This window comes from Sander lucioperca, chromosome 18 (genome assembly GCF_008315115.2).
Source record: "Sander lucioperca isolate FBNREF2018 chromosome 18, SLUC_FBN_1.2, whole genome shotgun sequence".
Lineage (NCBI taxonomy): Eukaryota > Metazoa > Chordata > Actinopteri > Perciformes > Percidae > Sander > Sander lucioperca.
In genome coordinates this window covers 21,966,515-21,986,860 of record NC_050190.1, presented here as the reverse complement: position 1 = coordinate 21,986,860, position 20,346 = coordinate 21,966,515, and the positions used below count along the sequence as shown (strand labels likewise).

The window sequence follows — 20,346 nt, the reverse complement described above, 5'->3', positions numbered from 1 at the left end:
TTCACAAAGGCAAACACAGTATCTGTGTCTGCTTTACACATATACTATAGGTACTTTCTTCTTCTCTGTATCTCACTACCTACTGTAACCCTCCTCTCGCACACAAATTAACAAGTCCTCCAGCAGCCTTAAGCTTGGAAACACCCGCTCGCTGATCTTTCTCCCCTTCTTTTCATCTCCTCCCATCCTCCCTCAAATCTCCCTCTGTCCTTTTTAGTCCCTCTTTCCCTCCCTACATTCTCATCATCCTCTACCTTCCAGCATCCTCCTTACCCTCCCCCTCTGTCTCGCTCTCTCTCACTTTCTCTCTCTCTCTCTCTCTCTATGGCTCTCGCTCTCTTTGTAGGTATTTCCCTTGCTGATGTTGTCCATTGAGAGCCAGTGATTGTCTGTGGGTGAGAGCAGAGGAGAAGAGTGGAGCCGATTACTGCAATGCAGAGCAACCAAACAACATCCCGGCGCTGCAGCAGACGCAGATGTGTGTCTGCATGTGTGCTCGTATGTGCAGTTTGTGTACATATTCAAATGGACTTTGTTCACTTGGGCATCTGTATTTGTATGGAGAAAGTGTGTGCACAGTTTCCAGCACTGATACAAGTGTGTGTGTGTGTGTGTGTGTGTGTGTGTGATGACCAGCTCTACCACAACTATTTGTCATGCCCAAACACCAAAGCTTCTGCAGCTATGCACTATGACTTTTAAATAGATCTCTTTTCACTGACATCAAACTATGCCCAACTGTGCATTTTTTATACCCCACATGTTTATGCAGAGAAGAATATGGTTTTTCACACTCACACGCTCACAAACATGCACACACAAGCTTACTCAGAAAGAATCCGCTTATCACAGTTCGGGCTAAAGCTATTATGCGAAATGACAGTGTTTTAATCAGGCTAATTGTCCAACTCCTTGCCATGTCTCTGCCATCTCTACTTAACCGATGTCACAGCCGCACTGTTTTTTTTTTTTTTTTTTTTTTTTTAAAGGAATAAATGACACAGCAGTGGAGGAAGAGCGAGAGGCAATCTAAGCCACAGAGGCCCACAGGCGTTTGAAGTCTAAAGACGCTTTCATCCTCGACTCTTGGAAATGAATGATTTTTTTCACACAGTGACAGGACAGCTCTGACAGGACCCAAACACATGAACCATAGCAAAGCTGTCAGATAGTCAAACACACATACACATACACAGAACGAGTCCAGAACAGAAAGTGTTGCAGAAATCAGGCGTTCACGGGCAGAGGATGTGAGAATGAAACGTTAAAAAGTGAGGAAAAGAGAGAGAATAGAACGGAGAAAATGATGCTATAATTAGTCGTTTGTTGCTTTAACTGGCATTTAGTTTTAACTGGGCTTCTTTGTCTGTAGACACAATGGGGCTGATGTGGCATGAGTGAACTACACAGTTTAGAGGATTAAGGCTGGACTGAGGCTGTGGTGCCGCACTCCCTCTCTCCGTCACGCACACACAAACAGACTCTCAACTAGCTCCACAAACACCCTGCTTCACACACTTTCTTAAACACACACCTACAAACAAAGGCACACCCTACACACACACACACACACACACACACACACACACACCAACGCGCCCACAGGGGGATTATCTGTGCAACAGAGTTCTGAACACTGAGAGTGAGGAGGCGTCTGAAGAACTGCACTCATCACCGAAGGATGGAAAGAGCCCAGCAGAAACAAAAAGAACACACACACACACACACACACACACACACACAGACACACTTCAGTGCAAGCTACCTGTGTGTTGAGCAGCATATAGAGCAGCATCTCTAGAGCAGCAGCACAAAGAGAAAAAGAGAGGGAAGGGGAAGTAGTGGAGAGAGGAAAGAACAAAATGGAAAGGTGAGAAGGAGAAGAAAAAAGGAAGTAAAAAAAGAAGAGCGCAAATCAAACGGAGAGATGAAAAGTAGAAGAAAGGAAGGAAGATGGAGAAAATCATTAAGAAAGAAACAGGGCTGGCGAAAGATTGAGCAATTCCCAACCTTGGCCCAGGGGCCACCAGCCTTAAATGGCCTTATTTCACATAGATAATAGATTGTATTGATTTTATACCATTAATGTGGTAGATTTCACACTATTAACGTTTTCCATCCTTTAGTGTGTTAGGAACCCTGCAGGCTCAACTCTCATCTGATCTCTAACACGCTGCATGGACAAGCTCACAGGCTTAGCATACCTCGAGCTGTTTCTTTCATGCACTATTAAAGCAATGGAGTAAGTGAGTGTGCATTTATGGGGGTCAGGGTGTGTGGGTGTGTGTGTGTGTGTGTGTATGTGTGTGTGTGTGTGTGTGTGTGTGTGTATCACACAGTAGCTGCCATTACAAGGTTGTTACGTAGCACCCTTTATTGTATTTCGTGGGTCGGCGGTAAGAAGGCTGAACCAGATGCAGAATCATCCTATACATTAATATAACATGATCCTTTACAGGAGAGCTTCAACACGCAAAAACTAAGAATAAATATATTCACAACTGCCTCTACTATTGGTAGGAGATGAAAGCATAAAAAGGTACCTCCGTAAAAGATAATAATCGATAGTTGATAGAAGTGTCTGTCCCATTTTTTGACAGAAAAAAAATGCCGTCACGTCCTGTGTTTTTTTTGTTCATTGTCTTTTTTTTGCCATTCAATTTTCCGTTGAGAAATACTTAAAAATCAATACAATAAATTCTGTGCCTTTGTCCCATGAAAGAAAACGGGGAGCAGAGGTCCTCGTGGCCTCATTAAGTCTGGCTGATTAAGAAATCCAAAATGCATCCATTGCCACAATGTCCTTCCATATGTCGGCCTTTCTTTGTTTTATCTTGCATTAAAAAAAAATAATTTCTGTATCCTTTCATCCATAAAACCAGAATTGTTTCATCATTTCACACAGCAACCAACTATTCCTGGATATGTCTCTCATCTAGCCCTGTAAAAATTCAACTGGATAAGCAAATTAAGCCAACTGGATGAGATGAAAATGAACTGAACTGCATACAAAGACTCCAATATTGACTGGGTATATTATTATTTTTGGCTCATCCAGGGAATGCAATTATTCGACGGCTTTGATTGGTTTCAGTCTCAGTCGTCCATCAGCGTCCCATCCGTTGGTAGTCAAACCTTTGTTTAGATAAATAGATCTGTATTCATAGAAAAATAAGCATTGACCACACTGCTGGCTGTTCATTGCTAAGGCACTTGGCTGTTTTCAGTCATTTCTCTCCCTCTCGCTTTGTCTCTGTTGTTTCTCCATCTTACACGTCCACCCAGTTTGCTCCACACCTTCTGGCTGTCACAGTTTATGACTCGGTGGTTGATGTTGCAAAGAGCCAGTGGTCTTTTCAGATTGATAATATAAACATTGACGCCCACCACCATCCCCACACTGTCTCCTGCTCATTGTGGCGCTGAGTAGAAAAACGGAGCCTCAGTACTTTACAATTGTGAGGCGAAATAGAGGAGAAAATTCTGTAGTAGCTGCAGCTGAAGTTTCGCCTCCAGGCAGAGATCTGGGATCAGCTAATCCTTGCCAAATACCAACCTATAGGCCAGTTGTGGGGGAAAATACAAAAACTGACCTCAGCACGTTATCCAGGAATAAACGTGTGTGTAGTGTAGTCCCACTCCCCTACAGGCTCCTCTCAAAGCCACATCAGCCTCTGTACAGCAGTCATTGCTACTGGATGATTCAACACCAGAGAGGGAGATGATGAGGAGACAAGAGAAGAGGGGTAGCAGGAAGAGGAAGAGGAGGAGGAGGAGGAGGAGAATAAGGGGGAGTGTTAAAACTGGTAAGACCGGTCCAGCACCTCCATGTAGTCTGGTGTGGTCCTCAGTCTGGCTCTCTGCTCTCCTGCTCCCTGCTCACTCTGGCTGCTGTTACCACCGCCGGATGTGGAGCTGGCAGTGGTGACCACGAGCGTTTGGTCAGGTCTGGCGTCCTGTTTGGAGTCTTGGGGGTGAGGGTAGCGGGGCGGCGGCCTCGCGTACCTGTCTGGCAGGTCTCTGAACTCGGGGGCAGGGAATCTGAAGAGGCAGTCCACCAGTTCAACCTTAGGGGTGGGGCCCTGGCTGTCGATCACTGTGGGGCAGAGGATGCCGTTCCCGTGGAGGCCGGGGAGCGGTCCCATTGCTCCTGTGACGGTGTTGATGGGTGAGGAGGACACTTCCAGAGTCCAGTCCCTCTCCTTCTCTGCTGCAGAGCAGTATCCTGCCTCGCTCTCTTTGGAAGCTGCAAATGTCTGCTGCTGCTGCTGCTGCGACGGCCGCTGTTTCACCGATGCATCCTGCTCCTCTTTGTAGATGGGGTTGCTACACATGTGTGGGGCTGAAGCGGGGTTGGGACCTTTCGACGCAGCCTCCGGGGGCAAGATGGTGTCGTAGACATGGTTGTGTTCGGCCGGAGGTAGGGGCGGCGTCTCGGGGAGGCCGTGGTGATGGTGGTGGTGGTGGTGCGTCTGCTCGGTGAAGATTCCACACTCCATCTGGATGCCCGCCAAGTCTACCTCTCCTTGGCGACGGAACGGCAGCTTGTCCCTCCTCCTCAGGGCGTAGGCGATTAGTGCCGCTGCCGCAAAGAATGCAGACACAAACAACACCAGCAGGCTGAGCACTAACACCGACAGAGGGATTGAATCCTTCCCCGGAGGGATCAGGGGGCCCAGCCCTGAGCTGGGGTAGCCAAGCGAAACGCCGCTGTCTACGGCTGTGGAGGTGGCTGTCTGCTGCTCGTGCTCCTGGTCCTCCTGGGGCTCCAGCTCAGGGCAGAGCAACTCCATGGAGAGGGAGCGGAGGTCTACTCCTTTGGTCTTTTCCGGGGAATGACAGACCACCTCTCCCACCACCACCACCGCGCTGAGCCCCTCCAGCCAACGCTTGAGTGGAGCTGCTTCACAGTTGCACTCCCAGGGGTTCTGCTGCAGGTCCACCTGGAGAAACACATAACACCACAGTGTTTTGTCATTGTGTAATGGTACACTAATTACTGGTCTGCCGTGCAATGCAAATTCATGAATCACTTTGTGGAATGTAAACAATAAAATGGATAATTCTGCTGACATCCTTGTGATATATATTCGTAGCTTCCTAACTGTCTCTTGTGTTGAAGAATAAGCCAGTAGCTGGCACTCTAATAAGATGACAACAAGAAAAATTATGTTTTCTCTGCTACCTTTGCCTTTCACAAGCTAGAATATATGGAAAATGAGTTTTTCGGCATTTGCATAATAGAATACAGCTCTCCACAATGGCCAGCGTTTTTAAATGATTTTTTGAAATATGCAGGTGATGCAGAGTACTGATTAATGTAAATAATGTCATTAAAGGGTCATCAACACTGAAGTGCTTACATTTCCTAAATGGCTGTGCACAGGCACGTAATACTCTCAATAAAGGAGAACAACTGAGCAGTGACCAATTCAACTTGTACCGCCCACAAGTGCTCTCTTTACAACTTGTTCACACACGTACTGTACTACAGCAGGTTATAGGAATATTTCAGTTTACAATAAAGACCACTCAGAGATTACATAAGTGGTAATTGACAAAACTCACTGGCAGGTTTTGTGTGATGAGCATGTGAGAGTATCACAGCACTTTGTTTTTTAACAATAGACAGGATGTGATGCAACTCTCCCCTGTGCTATAATCCAATAGGTATGTGCGTAAATCCATTTTCTCACTGCCAGCTATTGATTGTGTGTCCTAAAAACAAACTCAAATATTCACTTTGCCACATTTTGAAAAGGGTAAAGCAGATTATGCACAATGGGAATCACTCACATCGCATTGTATTGTCTGCAGAACTGATCTGTTCCATATCTTTAGCAATGACATTGGCAATGCAAGCTGATATTCTCTCTGTCACACTTCCAAGCAGCTTGCACAAATGTTGTCATGCTAATTTGGTTAGGCCAACTCCCTGGCTTGCAGAAATAGATGGATGCCTTTTGAGATGATTCAGCATTGCTGTTGTGGGAGCCATAGTACGACTATACTTCCCCATGCCTCACACTGAACAACAGGATGCTCCTACACTTTATTGGAGTTAGCCCACTGTGGGCTTTTGTGTGGCTTTGATAATGACATAATTGCAAATAGAGTGTGAGTGGAAAAAGCACTCTGCCGCAGTTTTACCTCAGTTTAAACACTTCCACTATATTAAAGGTCCACTAGAAAGTGCAGTTTTCCGTGTTTCAGCATCATTGTGACACAGCTAGGTTGTAATTCAGCATGAATGCACATAAGAAAAACAAGGTGACATTTTAAATAAACACAGTATGACCAAAATGTCAGCTTGTTTATGCAGTTTTATAACTTTCATAACTACAATCCTCCATCTGGTTGAAATTCTTGAAGCATTTTATTTCAGGTAGCTGTTTGCTTTCACATAGATCCCAAGGGCTCTATCCCCTTCTCTTTTGCAAGCATCTGTCCAACATGTCCAACACCGTTTACAATTTATACGCCTGGTCACCTAGTGTGTGATTTGCTGTCAACTTGTCAATCAAAGCTCTGTTTTGGAGGGAAATTAGACCCTTGGTTAGCCCGACAGGTGCTAGTGGAAGAGAAAATGCGAGTGCATGAAACCATTTTTTTATGTGAACACGAAGCCTTTTAGTAAATTAATTTCACCCACAAAGTCACAAACAGTATGATAATGAAATTGTATCATTATCATACCGTGTACTCAGTATACAAACTTAGCTGCCAGAGTCTTGTTTAAATGTTACAGTTTTGAGTGCAAAATTCTCTGTTTTGATGCGTATAGTTATCATATTCAGGAAAAAATTCATGAAAAACACAAAAAAACTCTTTTGTCAGAAAATATATTCAGCCTGACTTAAATAATGCAATCAATTTTAACTGCCACGCTTTAGCCGCAGAGGTGTAAATTTTGCTCTTGTGGGTTTTTATCATTATGACGTAGATCAAAGATCAAGCAATAATTGTTCAAAATTTACTTGCGAACCATATAAAAAAATCACATCAGGGGAGGAATTCACGATGTTCTCAGTGAGCCGTGTCTTATAATTGATCACTTTGCCCAAACAGCGATATCCTGTCAGTCATCAGAATCGCTCCAGCTAGTTCACAGAAATACAGTCACTATACAGTAATCAGGTTTTGGAAGTTCTGGTGCAGGGATTTTTGCTCTAGTTTCTGGCGTCAGGCACCCTGAGCTTCAGCTTGCCAAGCCTTCTCCACACTGATGAGATGAATGTGTTTCATTGTCTTTTAAATACGCAGAGCGAAATGAAAAGAGTGCATTAGAAGAAGAATCTGCAGTATATGCAAAAATGTGTGTGTATATTGGAAACCTGTCTTCATGGCTACAGTACAGTATATGTGAGATGGTATACATACAAAGCCAGAGAAATGTATCAAAGCAATTCACTCATGGACACTGTAACGCCGTTAGATCAGTCAGTGATGTTGAGTGCATTCCAGAAGTTTTTTTTTTTTTAAAGTGTAATTTTCTTTCATAGTGTACTCACGCTTTCTTTGCCTGCCTTGTCGACTTCTACCTCAGACAGTGATTTCCCATATTTCCCAGAGCGACTTCAACAACCCCTTGAGTAGGGGCATGAACTTGTTCTATCCAGCAGTTCATGTAGGTGGAGAGAGAGTGGTAGTTAATAGCAAAGAGCAAAGAGCAAGAGTTTCTGGTCCATTGAGGCTATTGTCAGTAGAGACATTGACATATCTGCTTCTGTGTGATTGCAGAACATTAGTTGGTGAGTCTAGAAAGAGGCCCTTGATCTTTTATTCTGAGGGAAAACAAACTAACTTTTAATGCTGCTGTATAAAATATCTGGATTTTCTATGTTTGAGGTGTGTCGAAAACTGCTATGGAAGTATGTAGACGTGAAGTGAAGAGTATGTTTGCCCTGTTACCTGCAGAAAAATACAATACTAAATGACAAAATGAGCCCAGGACTGCAGGTTTTTGTATCGTCTTTTTTTGTAATCCACACACAAAGGAAAGAGTTTTTAAAAATAATAATGTTTCATGACTGTTAGATACAGTACATAGGGCTGACCTATAATCCAATATTATAGTTCATTACCTCGCCATATATAGAATAGAATAGAATACATATTTATTGTCGTTGTTTTCAACAACGAAACAGTTTAGCAGCTCTCAGTTGACAGTGAAAAATAAACAAACAATAAACAAAATATGAAATAACAAAATTTAAATAGCAAAAATATAAAATCAAGATAAATAACACATTAACATTGCACTATATATGATATGTGACCGTATAATGATTATATTCTAATATTCTCAATTTTGTGGTTCACAGTTAATTGATCAAAGTGGATATTAATAATGAATTACTAAGAAAGTCCTGCCTTTCATCTTAGTGCAGTGAAACAATTTGTTGTACAGTAAACTGGCTTTATTGGCATAGGATGTTCCATCCTGAAATAGAAAATACTTTGGTATGCTTGCCAGATAATATCCCACAACTGCTAAAAGCTTGGTATTTTCAGGGGCTTTTATTGAGCTAATGTACTGTATTTATGTCTACAACACCTGTGTTGTTGCTGTGCTGTGCAGTTTCAAGTGAAATATTGGCTGATATTACAAAAAATATGTATAACTTGTTTTCAGTGCATAAACATATCCACTGGTTTGTTCTGCATTTAGGAGGATGTAAACCAACCAACTGAACATAATGGCCAGACTAAGAGAAGCAAGAGTTTTACAGAAAGGTAACATTTTAATAGATTTACTACATATGATCTGGTAAGGAAATGTCTGATTATAATCAACTCTATAACCTGACTATCAGTGGAGTTTTAGACTCAAATCAACTATTAAGACCATGCTCAACCCAACGTCATTTCACTGTCATTTCACTAGTTTCAACAGCAAAACTCTGCTAGTCTGATAATAGAAAGTCAAATTATAATAGTCAGTAAGTAATAAGTATTAGAGGTGGAAATTATGAATCAGTTTTTCTAAGCGACCACACTACTGTTGATAGTAAGTTCAGTAGTTTGCTGATCTGAAAAACTACAAAACTAGCCTATTCAAGCACTTTTAATAAGGTTAATAGCTCAGCAGCCACCTATTTTCAACCAACATATAACAGTATTATTGTTTCTGTAGCTTTCACTGTCTTTTAATAGGATTTCAACCAGGAAATAACCTACTTAGCAACTCCACTGCTAAGAGCTAATGACTCGTCAGTGATAATTCAGTATAGTCAATTCAGTATACTGTAGCTCAAAGAATAGTGGAGCAGCAGTGCAGTGCCGGCACATAACCCCCGTTTAACACTGCCATGTGTTGTTTTTACATTTAATACAAATGTGATATAATGCAAAGACATATTGTGTTACCTTTGGACAGAGCGGTTTGCTGTTTCCAGTCTTTATGCTACAGTAATAAGCTAACCGGCTGCTGGCTGCAGCCTCATATTGAACAGACAGATAAGAGCGTGGTATCAATCTTCTCATCTAACTCAACAAGAAAGCAAATAAGTGTGTATTTCCCAAAATGTCAAGCTGTTCCCCTTGAAGATTAATTTGCGCAAGTATCAACACAGACTCAATTAAAACTGCTAATCCGGTGAATATTAGTTGGGCATTAAATGGTTTCCTGTCAAACTTGTCCCTGGTGAATACTGTGTTGTTTTCATCAATCGTTCAGGAGTGTGCATTGTTTTTCTATCTGACATCACACAAGGTGAGATGTGGCTGTGGGCAAATTTCTTCAATGCAGCTGGCAATGATGAGAGTGAGCTGCTCTACTACACATTGTTCTTTGCATTGACTGAGAGAGACATATGTTTTCCTGTACTGTACATATTTCTGGCATAGTCTCAGATTCTGATTCACCTAACTTGATTTTACAATATTCTTTTCAGTGGTTGTCAAAGGGAAAACTCATTTGCTCTTGTGTTACTATTAATTCACTTGTTTAAAGAAAATCATAGATACCATAGCAATTACATTTTTCTCTGTAAGTCTCACTAATGTTTTTTTTAATAACAGCGACATCAGGGAGGTATTTAAAAAAATATCAGTGCATGTAAGTGGGTGTAACTGTTTAATCCTGTTCTTGATGGCGACAATGACTCTAAGCTATACATGCTGCTGCTTTATGATTATCAAAATGGACTGTTTTTTCTTTTTACAGCAGCTGCAAGCTTCACCCTGCTTCCATCTGTGTTACCCTTTGATTTAACTATGCAAACTCTGGCTCCAAAAACGCACGTCAGCGCCCAGAAATCCCGCTTCCCGAGCTTCAAACAGGCCAGCAGTAAGTCAACAGGTGATATCATTGTCACATTATTTTCTGCAGTCCATGGGCAGCGCTAATGTGGCTTTGTTGGAGTAATAACAACCCTGGTAAATGAATGAATTCAATTACCATGCTACAGATTTTGAACACCACAATGGTGATCCTGCTGGGCTTCATGAATATAGCACACAGTGTACTTCCATTTGGTGAATACTTTAATGCTCCTGGACATCAGCAGTATATACCAGCACACATACATAATACACTTCCACATGGTTTCTCCAGCTCCATAAACCACCGTCGTCCTTCCCCTGAGCAAACATTTAGAAACAGCCTCTGAACTGCCAGCCTCACCCACACTACCTTTTTTTTTACCGAGCAAAGTAAAACGTAAATTCACAATGACATTCAGACTAATCCACACCCACTTCACCTCATTCTACTCTGGCTGTTTAAGAAAAGCCTGGTACACTAAATTTGCTGAAGTGAGAATAGGCAAGATAAAAAAAATTTAATACCTCGGGTTCGGTCCTTATCGGTGCATTGTGTACAGCAACCAGTCACATAATGCTGCAGTTGATTGTGCGAGGTAAGGTCTAACAAAACAGTGAATTTAACACATACTGTAGCATATACAGTCTATTTACAAAGGGGTACATTAATTACTGTACAACCATACTCAAAAACTTGAGGGGTTCAGCTTTTTCCAGTTTAGCTGCTGATTTATTAAGACCACTTATGCAAATCGAGTCAATTGCAATTTTCCAATTAGAATACCTGAGGCGCAACCATAGTCCCACACGCCACAGCAGAGCTCTCAAAACAACAGACGATGCAGATGACAAAAAGAACTGCAGCTGTGCCAGAGGCCAGGACATCAGGGGCTGCCACAAGTTTTAGAAGCGGGTATGGCTCGATCCAAGATTTGAGCTTGTTTAGTTTAGTTCATCAAGCTGTGATAATGTAATGTGTGTCTTGGCAATCTATTAGTTCTTTTAATTTCATCGTCTGACATTTGAAATAAACATACTCTGTATAATTATGCACATTCTCGTTTAGTAAATCAACAGGGGTGATGAAATTCAGTAATCTCCATTTTTCAGCCTGCCACTATCACTCATCAAAATGCATGTTATTTGGCCTAAATCTGCTAAAAGCTTCGTGCCAGCTATCTGACTCATTTACAAACCAGCAGGTCAGCAGATCAGAATAACCTTTTCAAGCATCCACCTGCACGGAAACCCCCTCAATCATTCATTCAGTGAATACAGTCATAGGTTTGCACCAACCTGTACCAGTCCGGTGAGGTGCTCCAGCACGCCCTCCATCGGAAGCTGCAGAAGGTGGTTGTTTCGTAGATTGAGTCGAGCCAGATTAACTCCAGAAAAAACACCAAGAGGGAGGCTCCGCAACAGGTTGGCGTTGAGGAACAACAGCTGGAGAGACGGCATGGAGTTGAAGGTCCTGGGATCTACCTCATGGATCTCGTTGTACTCAAAATAAAGGTACCTAAAGAGAGGAGAGGACAGCTTTACAGTATCTCTGTTAACATTACATATTATTTGCCTTAACTTTGTATAAATAAGTAGTTCTTGATTAAAGCACAGTATGAATTTTCACATTTAAATTGATTTATTTTGAAGTAAAATTTACCGCTCCTGCACCCCAGCATGATAAAAACATGAAAGAATACTTTTATTAAGAAGTCATAACAGAAATATGATTTAATCTGCACTTTATTACAGCTGATTAATTGGTCAGTGTCGAATGATATTGTCTAATTTTGCACTGATGATTTTTTACACTTGCCTTGGCATGCCCTATCATCATGTCAAATTTAAGAAACTGAATTTTTAAGGTTTCTTTTCAATAATAGAACTGAACTAAATGAACTTAGGGACGAATTAAGTGTGACTGGAGACTTTTCCTTGCATGCCATTGATCCAACTATACTTCTATTGCTGTAATAAGTAATAGATCTGGTTTAAATTACTGCTCACTTGCCCTAGAGTCACTAACAAAGGCTAACGAGAGGTTAAGAGGAAGACTTTTTAAACGTCCATAGAGGATCTTTATCATTGATTAATAGTCAAATGAGTGGGTCTGTAGATTTTCTCAAACTTATCTTGAAATATAGCGACAGTAGAGCTGAAAGGCTAAACAACCTTCTGAATACAAGGTATTATGGCACAAACCTTCTCATTCTTTTAATAGCAGAGGACGAAAGTTGTCATAATCAAACACTGCAAAGTGTAGCTCACTGAATTTAAATACAATGAGTGTAGATATTTGCTGTATACATTATTTGCAGAGGAATTATCTTTGTAAGCTGTAATCTGACAATGATACATATTTCATCATTCTGACAACTTGTTTTTATAATAGGCCTTTTTCCAAAAAGCTAATTCCTGGCACCATTCAGGCTGCCTTATTAACACCTCTGTATGTGAATACAAAAAACCCCATTCATTTTCACGCTGTCACTCATACCAGGCTCACTGAAGACTGAAGACTCAACTGAAGCATGCCATCCGGCAGCGTGACTAACAAATGACACTCCTGGAAGAGAATGGGCACCTTTTCATTTCAATCAAATTCCGGCATAATGGCAATCAAAATGTTCTGCTATTTGCTATGCCAGTATTACAGTGAAATCAATTTCCACATACTTATAAACAAATGTCTAAATACTTAAGCTGAAATGTGGTTTCAGTTTAGGAATTTGTTTAAAGTGCAGTGAAGGCAACAGGCTTAAAATGCTGCAATTGATCCAAAGAAACAAAAAATCCTACCGCAGGTTCTGCAGCCCCAGGAACATGTGGGGACTGAGCATCTCTAGGTTGTTCCCATTCAGGTAGAGGCTCCTCAGGCTTGTGAGGCTGGAGAAAGCCCCGTCCTGAAGGTACGAGATCCGGTTGTTCCCCAGGTGAAGCAGGTCAAGGCTGGAGAAATTCCAGAAGTCTGTGCGGTAGATCCCCTGGATTAAGTTTCCACTCAGGTACAGCTTGCGGCCGTTGAGAGGCCGAGGTGTGAGCTGGGACACATTGAGGAAGCCGTTCTCCTTGCAGTTGATGGTCAGGCCGAGGTCTATGATGTGCAGGTTGCAAGTGCAACCCAGGGGACAAATGATGGGGATCGGGGGTCTTGTTTGGTAGCCAGCCACGGGGGGATTCTGGTTGGGCATCAGACTGCGAGGTGTGGGGGATGTTCTGGACGGTCGAGGCCTTTTAGTCGGCTTTGGTTGCCTCTCCCTGTCTTTACGCTCTGCTGAGGAAGAGGACGACGAAGTGGAGGAGGGATGAGTGTTCTGGCGGGAGCCGTGAACCATGGAGGAGGGTTTAGTCGGCCTGACACGCCCAGGGTGGGAGTTGGGTTTAGAGTTTGGGGGCAAATGTTGGGGCTGTGATCCTGCTGATGGACCACCCGCCTCTGCTTGTAGCTCTTTGTCAGGGAGGTCAGCACACAGCTCCTTGCGTGGAATTTCCCTCAGGTCCTTGCCGTGAAGATGGAAGGGATATTCGCAGGTAACGTCCCCGACTACAGCCGTGTAGGGGATCTGACCCAGCCACTGCTGTAGCTGCACTGCCTCACAGCCACAGTTCCAGGGATTCTCCTCCAGCTGTAGCTCCATTAGGGAACGACCAACATACTCCAGGGTCCCAGCATATGCCAGGCTCTTCAGACGGTTTCCCCGCAGGTCCAGATGAGTCAGAGACACAGATCTAGAGCAGCAAGAGGAGGAGGGGGAAAGTTGAAAGGACAATGTGATAGCAAGTAAAAAAAATAAAGGTTTACACATTCCATTGCTGAGAAATATGCTTTTTATCTGATGATTAATCCGTCTTTTATGATATGAAATAGCGTGCCACAGAAACATGAATTCGACAACAGTACAGACTGGCTAATTGTGTCTGACACTGATATTTCTGCAGATCGATCTAGACATAATTTATAAGCTTTGCAGTAAAATAATCAGAATCCAACCTGAACAGATGAGCAGGCAGGACAGGGATCAGGTTGTCGTTGAGGATGAGAACCCGGAGCTTGTAGAGGAACCTCAGAGCACCGCTGTCGATTCGTTTGATCACGTTGTAGTCGGCCTGCAGGTAAAAAGACAAAATGTGATAAATATATAATTGCTGCAATTGGAGAAATAGAATGAAAGCAGCAGGAAAGCTGAGGCACTCTCCTTTTGAGAGATCCTGAGAAGATTCTTTCACTGACTCCACCAGCTAGCCATTGACTGTTTCAGTCACATCTATCTATTGTAATCTTGGGCAAATTTGTCAATACTCCTGTCAATCATGGATACTCAACATGGATTATCTTCTCAAGCCTACCTGGAGGTATTCCAGAGCCTCTAAGCCAGCGAAGGTATCATTTCTGAAGACCTCCAGCTTGTTCTCGTGGAGGTACAGACGTCTTAGTTTGGCCAACCCGTGGAAAGCTCCCACTTTGATGTCCTGGAGTGCATTGTTGCCAAGGTTTATCGACACTGCGTTGCCAAGGTGCTGAAACCCGTTGCTATAGAGACGCCTCAGAGAGTTCCTCTGGAGGTTGAGTTTGAAAGGGCGGACCCACGACTGTGACACCTGAATGATTAATTAGAGGTCTGATTAGTTATCCAATTAATTACATGAATTTAACAGTTAGAAACACCCATAAGCCACATTAGAGCCCAGATAGACTTGGAGATCTGGTATGTTAATGAGATAAATGACAGTGCAATATAGTGCAGTGCAGTGCAGTTCTATGTGCATGCCCAGATAAAGGAACAGGGATGATACCTGGCTGACATTAGTGAAGCTCCGCCCATCGCAGTGCACGTGCAGCACGCCTTCTTTGACCTCGCACGTGCACGGCTCGAAGCATGGCTCGTCCACTTCCTCCTCAGAGTTGTCCACTAGAGGGGTGTGTGTGGAGGTGGGGGTAGGGGTGGGGGTGTGTGACGCCCTGGACAGACACACACACCCCAGGGCCACTGTCAGAGTGACCCACTGCATCCTCCTGCTTCTCCCTCTCAGCTCAGCAGCCTGGGGCTACAGCCCAGCATTGGCCCTTCACCGCACTGCACGGAGAGGCAAGGCACATAGAGTACATGCATACATTTACACACACACACACACACACACACACACACACACACACACACACACACACACACACACACACACACGATTAAAAGAGGGCAAACAGCCATGGAAGCAACAGCAAAAGAAAGTCAGTTCAGGATGAATCAGATTGATGATACATCACAAGCATACTAAAGCAGTCAAAAAATACACACAGACTGGAGCGCTATGGGGAAAGAATTACATTACATTGGAATAATGATGAATAGGCCAACTGGAGGCCATAGTAGGCCGTGATATGAGCAGAACCATGGTAAACATATGTAAGATGCATTTAGCACAGGAAAACAAGGCTTTGGATTTGCAGGGTTCACAAAAGCAGGAAATATTGATTTAAAAACAACCTGCTGAACAATCTCTCAGCTGCTACAACATTGCTTTTGAATTAAAAATTCAAACACTGACATTGAACATGCAAAACAAAGGCAAACATGTGGGCTAGTTCACCTGTGAATCACATTTTATCATTTTCAGAGTGGCTTTTTGGACAAGTAGGGGGGGAGAAAAAAGAGCTTGTGATGAATATATTCATCTGTGCTCTCAAATGCCCGGCGAAGCTGAAATGTCACCCATGTGTTGTTTTAATGTATGCAATATGAATATGGGCAAATGCAAATCAGATTCATAATGCTTCTGTCTAATGAACTGCTCCATTTAATAAGATGAATGGCAATCAGAGAACAGAAGGATGAGGACCAAAAAAACCCATATTATCAATCAGCAGAATATGTTAAGTTATCAACAGCCATCGAGTCCTGTCATAATCATTATTGTGGTAATGACAGTGGAGTGAAAGCATCGCTGCAAATCCAAACTCTTCAAAAAGGGCTGATGAAGGCGGCGTGATGACGGACAGGAACATGAACGGATGGTGATAGTGATGGTGGAGGTAATGATGATGCCACTGCTATAGCAACTGAAGAAGAACAGAGTTGCACTAGCCCTTGAAACAAAAACAAAAAAACAGCTGAGATACAGTATGAGTGGGGATATTTCCTCTCAAGTCTTAATGAGATCTAAATTGGATAAAGCATCTTGATCTGTTCCTACAGTGTTGAACACTGCCATGCGAAATGCAATAATGATCATCATGGTATGGTGGCTGTAATCATACAGCAATAATCTAGCATCAGCGAGTTAGACAAGGAGGCAGCAGTTAAAACATCACCGCCCGGGAGAGGAAGAGCAATCACAGAGATGATTATGACAGGGAACAGATGAAGGGAGAGGTGGAAATGAGAAGAGTAGGGGGAAGAAAATGGTAAAAAGGTGAAGGAATGGAGTAAAGCGAGGACATACAGATAAAGGAAGAGTAATGGGCAGAGAATAGGTGCAAAGGAAGAGGCAACGGGTGAGGTGGGAGAGAGGAGTGGGATTGCATAAGCAGTAAGAAGTCAGTCAAGGCTGCCACTCAGGATGAGAGCTCACAGTGAAACAGCTGAAATCTGATATTGATTACATCAAAGTCCTCCTCTCGCCCTGCACACAATGTACGCCTGCCTCACAGAGAAACAGCGCTGAGCCAAGTTACGTGTGTGTGTGTGTGTTGAAAACAATGTGAGAAAGGTCAAACCATACCCAAAAAAAAGTGTGCTTTCATGGCCTGCCAAGTACAGAAACAGGTAGCTAGACACGTGTACATGAGGGTGTGCTTTCATAACAATCCAGTGTAATGCTGCAATACTTGTTGGATGATCCTACAACAAAAGCACTAGAAGTGAAAAAAACACATATTCCCTTGCAAGATGAGGACAATCCACCCATTTCTCAAAGTGTTTGGAGCATGTAGTCTTCACACAAGAAACACAGGACAATCTAGGCCAGCATGCTCGATAGTGTTTGACAAATTGAAATACGATACAAAATACAACCCATTCACAGTCCCAGAAGGTCTTTGTATTCGTCGAAGATTTTTTTTATTGCTGGGCCTGAAGCCCCCTTTATCGAGAAGATCAATATTGAGTCCAGATAGACCACTGGGATCCTGCTTTGGTGGATGGCCATCTCTACTTTATAAGAAGAAACACAGTCAACGCTCAAGACTCTTTCTTCAATCAGCCGAATGGACTAGTCAGCAGTCGGCATAGCTCTGCATCATTATGGTAACAAGAAAGGAGAGGACTTATCTGTTTAGTGGTGACAGCACAGCATAATTTAAAACTGTCTATCTATCTGTCTATCATGTCCATCTGAAAACAGGCCTGACACAGGTGTGGCTTCCCTCTCTGTCTTTCTTGAGTCTCTCTGACTCTGAGTTTTTTTTTCTCTTTCTCCTCTAGACCTGCACACTGACGCAAGCGAACTAGAGATGACGGTCACTGCTTATTCCTCACCATATTATTCATGTCACATAATTCCAGTGTCTACCTCTCTGTCCTCTCTGTCCGTCAGAATACACAGAGCCTCACCAAGCATCACACACTGGCTTTTACATGGGCCCCTGCTCCCAGCACAGAGATGCACTATCAGGCAAGCAGCAGCATCACAGATCAAATGTATGGGGCTATCAGCCTGGATAGCCCACAGCCCTCCAAGAAAACCAATTAGCCCCCAACATTACAGCACACAAATTGTAATAGTTAGTAGAATTAAAGCATGACCAATTAAACAGCCTAGTCATTAACAGGACCTATTAAGACATTTACCAGGCTATGTATGAAAATCCTTGGCAGAGTAACGCAATCCAATTGCATTCCCCATTGTCTGTCTCTCCCCACCAGCCTCTCTGATCCACACAGCGACGCTTAGCAGAGCAGGGATGCGGGTAATACTCACTCAGTCCGCCGCCAAAGAATTAGGGAACGACCGAGAAAACACTTTAGAGGCTGACTGTCGACATGTCGTTCACATTCAGCCGCACTCTTCTCCCTCTCTCTCTTCTCTCCTGTAGCGGCTCAGGCGGATGGGGAGGGAGGGTGGCAGAGCAAGGGGGGTGGGGGGGACGTGATAAGACTGCAATGAGGTGGAGGATAAAAACCGGGAGAGAGAGAGAGAAAGAGAAAAAAAAACCGATTGGCTTTAGGATGCAGGTCCGCTTCTCCACTGTGCAGCCCGTGGGAGCTGCGGCACTGGTCCGCTGGACAGGCGTGCAATGCGCGGAGTTGTAGCCTGCGTAGTGATGGAGAATCCTCTCTTCATCTTAAACACAACTGGGTAATTCATAGAGGAGAAAGGGGGGTACGGAGGTGCCGGAATTAATCATGCAATAAGGCGGTGCGAAACTGTTAGTTTGTATAAGGTATAAAGCGCGCAGGGTGGGTTCCTCCTCACCAGAGGAGCCAGTTCAGTTCCTCATAATAAACAGATTACAGAAGACACAACAGTCACAGACAATGGGCCCAATAAACTTTCTCCTCACGTTGCCCGCGTGTGCAGTCTGGTAAAAATACCCCGACTGTTCAGCTATACCGACAATAATTTATAATCTCATTAGTTTATTCATCTCTCCTATTGCCCTTAAGCACCGACGGATTTCGTGAAACCTGTGTGTGTTACCATGGCGACTCGTGCCAGCTGGCTTCGTCGCGCACATACACACGCGCGCGCGCGAGCACGCCCTCAGCATCAGTCGGGAAAACTGTGGTGACTTTTATGAGCGCAACAGCGGAGATTACAGGGAGGCCCGGGCGTCTGCGCGGCCTACATCAAAACACTGTCTGGCCAAATGGAGGCGATGGGCGCAACAGATGCCGCGGAGATTGAGAGCAATGAAGCCCCCCCACCAACACTGAATTTAGCTTCCTACACCGACTAACCACAGCCTAGGTGACTGTTGCTCAATCAATACTGCCTCTAAGTGGCAGGTATAGGCCCTTTGTGAAGCCTGAGGACCCCAAGTGGACCAATAGCAGGGTCTCCATCAAGGACACCTGGTGCCACAGAGTTGAAAACAAGCATTCAAAAGCGTTCAAATATCAGTCAGACGGTTTCATGGCTATAGGAAAAGATTTAATAACAACATGTCTTCCACATTACTGAGCTGAAAGTTCAATTTTCAGTTCAATTTCACATTGATTTCAGCGTGCATTAAGGTGAATCACCCTGAGGAAATGGAGAGGTGCATCTCTGCCTCACACACACTCTCTCCTTCCTCTCTCTCTCCCCATACCTCTCCCTGCAGCAATGGAGGGGAAAGCTCTCCCTGGAGATTCCTATCTGAAACAGTAACAGAGACGGTTCCAGTAATATCTGGAAGATGTAGATGATGGTTATAGATTTTGGGCCTCTCAGGTGCATTAGGCTGTATTACAGCTTCCCCACAACGCTGCTTAATGCTCACTTGCAATGGAAACAAGCTGGAAGATGCCGGGCATGTATGCACAGTCACAATAAACACATGCATTTGTGGAGATTGCTTACAGACACTTTAAGTCCCTGTTAACGTGCATGGTTGCAGCTGATGTATATAAATAAGGTTTTTGTACTGAGATAATATTTCCAGCTCTGTGATTGGTGATGCCAGATCTGTGGCAGGGGTAATATGATCCCAGACCTGAGGCTATATTGTCTACCTCAGAGTGTAACCATGCCCGTAACGGAGAATCTGGGAGAAAAAACACTCACTTTCCTCACCGTAGTGTCGTCGTTGAACCGTGGAGGCTCCCTAAATTAAGAAAACAAACAGAGAGGAACTGAGAGAAGATGGTTATCAGGCACCATCAGATACCTGTGTGTCTGTTCTCTAGGGGCAGGAGCCGCTCTGAGCACATAAAGCACTTTTTTGGAGCATTGACGGCGCCTCCAAAGTAGGGGATCTATTTATACTGGCCTAGTGCTGCGGAGCTGTCCAGTGCTGAAATGGATGGGGATTCATGCTGTTTCACTTCAGCCACTTCTCCTTTCTTCCTCCTCCGCTTTCTCCTTCTCCAAAGCCTTTTTCTTTCTCTCATCTGAATTATTTCTGTCAGATCATACTTAGATTCCTTCTATTTCACTCCCCTT

The 20,346-nt window shown here is 43.6% G+C and overlaps 1 protein-coding gene and 1 long non-coding RNA gene across 3 annotated transcripts; one reads left to right on the top strand and one right to left on the bottom strand.

Moving 5' to 3' along the window:
* Positions 1-260: 260 nt before the first annotated feature.
* On the top strand, positions 261-1,706 carry LOC118493721. The gene is made up of 2 exons (XR_004895684.1): positions 261-498; positions 990-1,706. It is a non-coding gene; the product is annotated as an uncharacterized LOC118493721 (long non-coding RNA).
* Positions 1,707-2,351: 645 nt separating this feature from the next.
* LOC116057635 (SLIT and NTRK-like protein 3) lies at positions 2,352-18,923 on the bottom strand. 2 transcript variants are annotated; one of them, XM_031310186.2, is made up of 7 exons: positions 18,051-18,923; positions 15,061-15,341; positions 14,614-14,865; positions 14,258-14,373; positions 13,066-13,995; positions 11,563-11,782; positions 2,352-4,943 (listed from the first exon to the last, which is right to left on the bottom strand). In XM_031310186.2, exons 2-7 carry the CDS (start codon positions 15,274-15,276, stop codon positions 3,798-3,800), a joined length of 2,880 nt encoding a protein of 959 aa, XP_031166046.1. In that variant the 5' UTR covers positions 15,277-15,341; positions 18,051-18,923; the 3' UTR covers positions 2,352-3,797. The 2 variants fall into 2 exon arrangements, with proteins under 2 accessions (XP_031166046.1, XP_031166047.1); XM_031310187.2 differs by having other exon boundaries at positions 18,181-18,923.
* Between the last annotated feature and the right edge of the window lie 1,423 nt (positions 18,924-20,346).

Coding starts and splice junctions, on each gene's coding strand:
- LOC116057635 (XM_031310186.2), bottom strand. CDS start 15,276: ATGCAGTGGGTCACTCTGACAGTGGCCCTGGGGTGTGTGTGTCTGTCC. Junction 13,996..14,257: donor CTGCCTGCTCATCTGTTCAG/GTTGGATTCTGA, acceptor TTGCTGCTCTAG/ATCTGTGTCTCTGACTCATC. Junction 11,783..13,065: donor CTGGGGCTGCAGAACCTGCG/GTAGGATTTTTT, acceptor TCCTCTCTTTAG/GTACCTTTATTTTGAGTACA.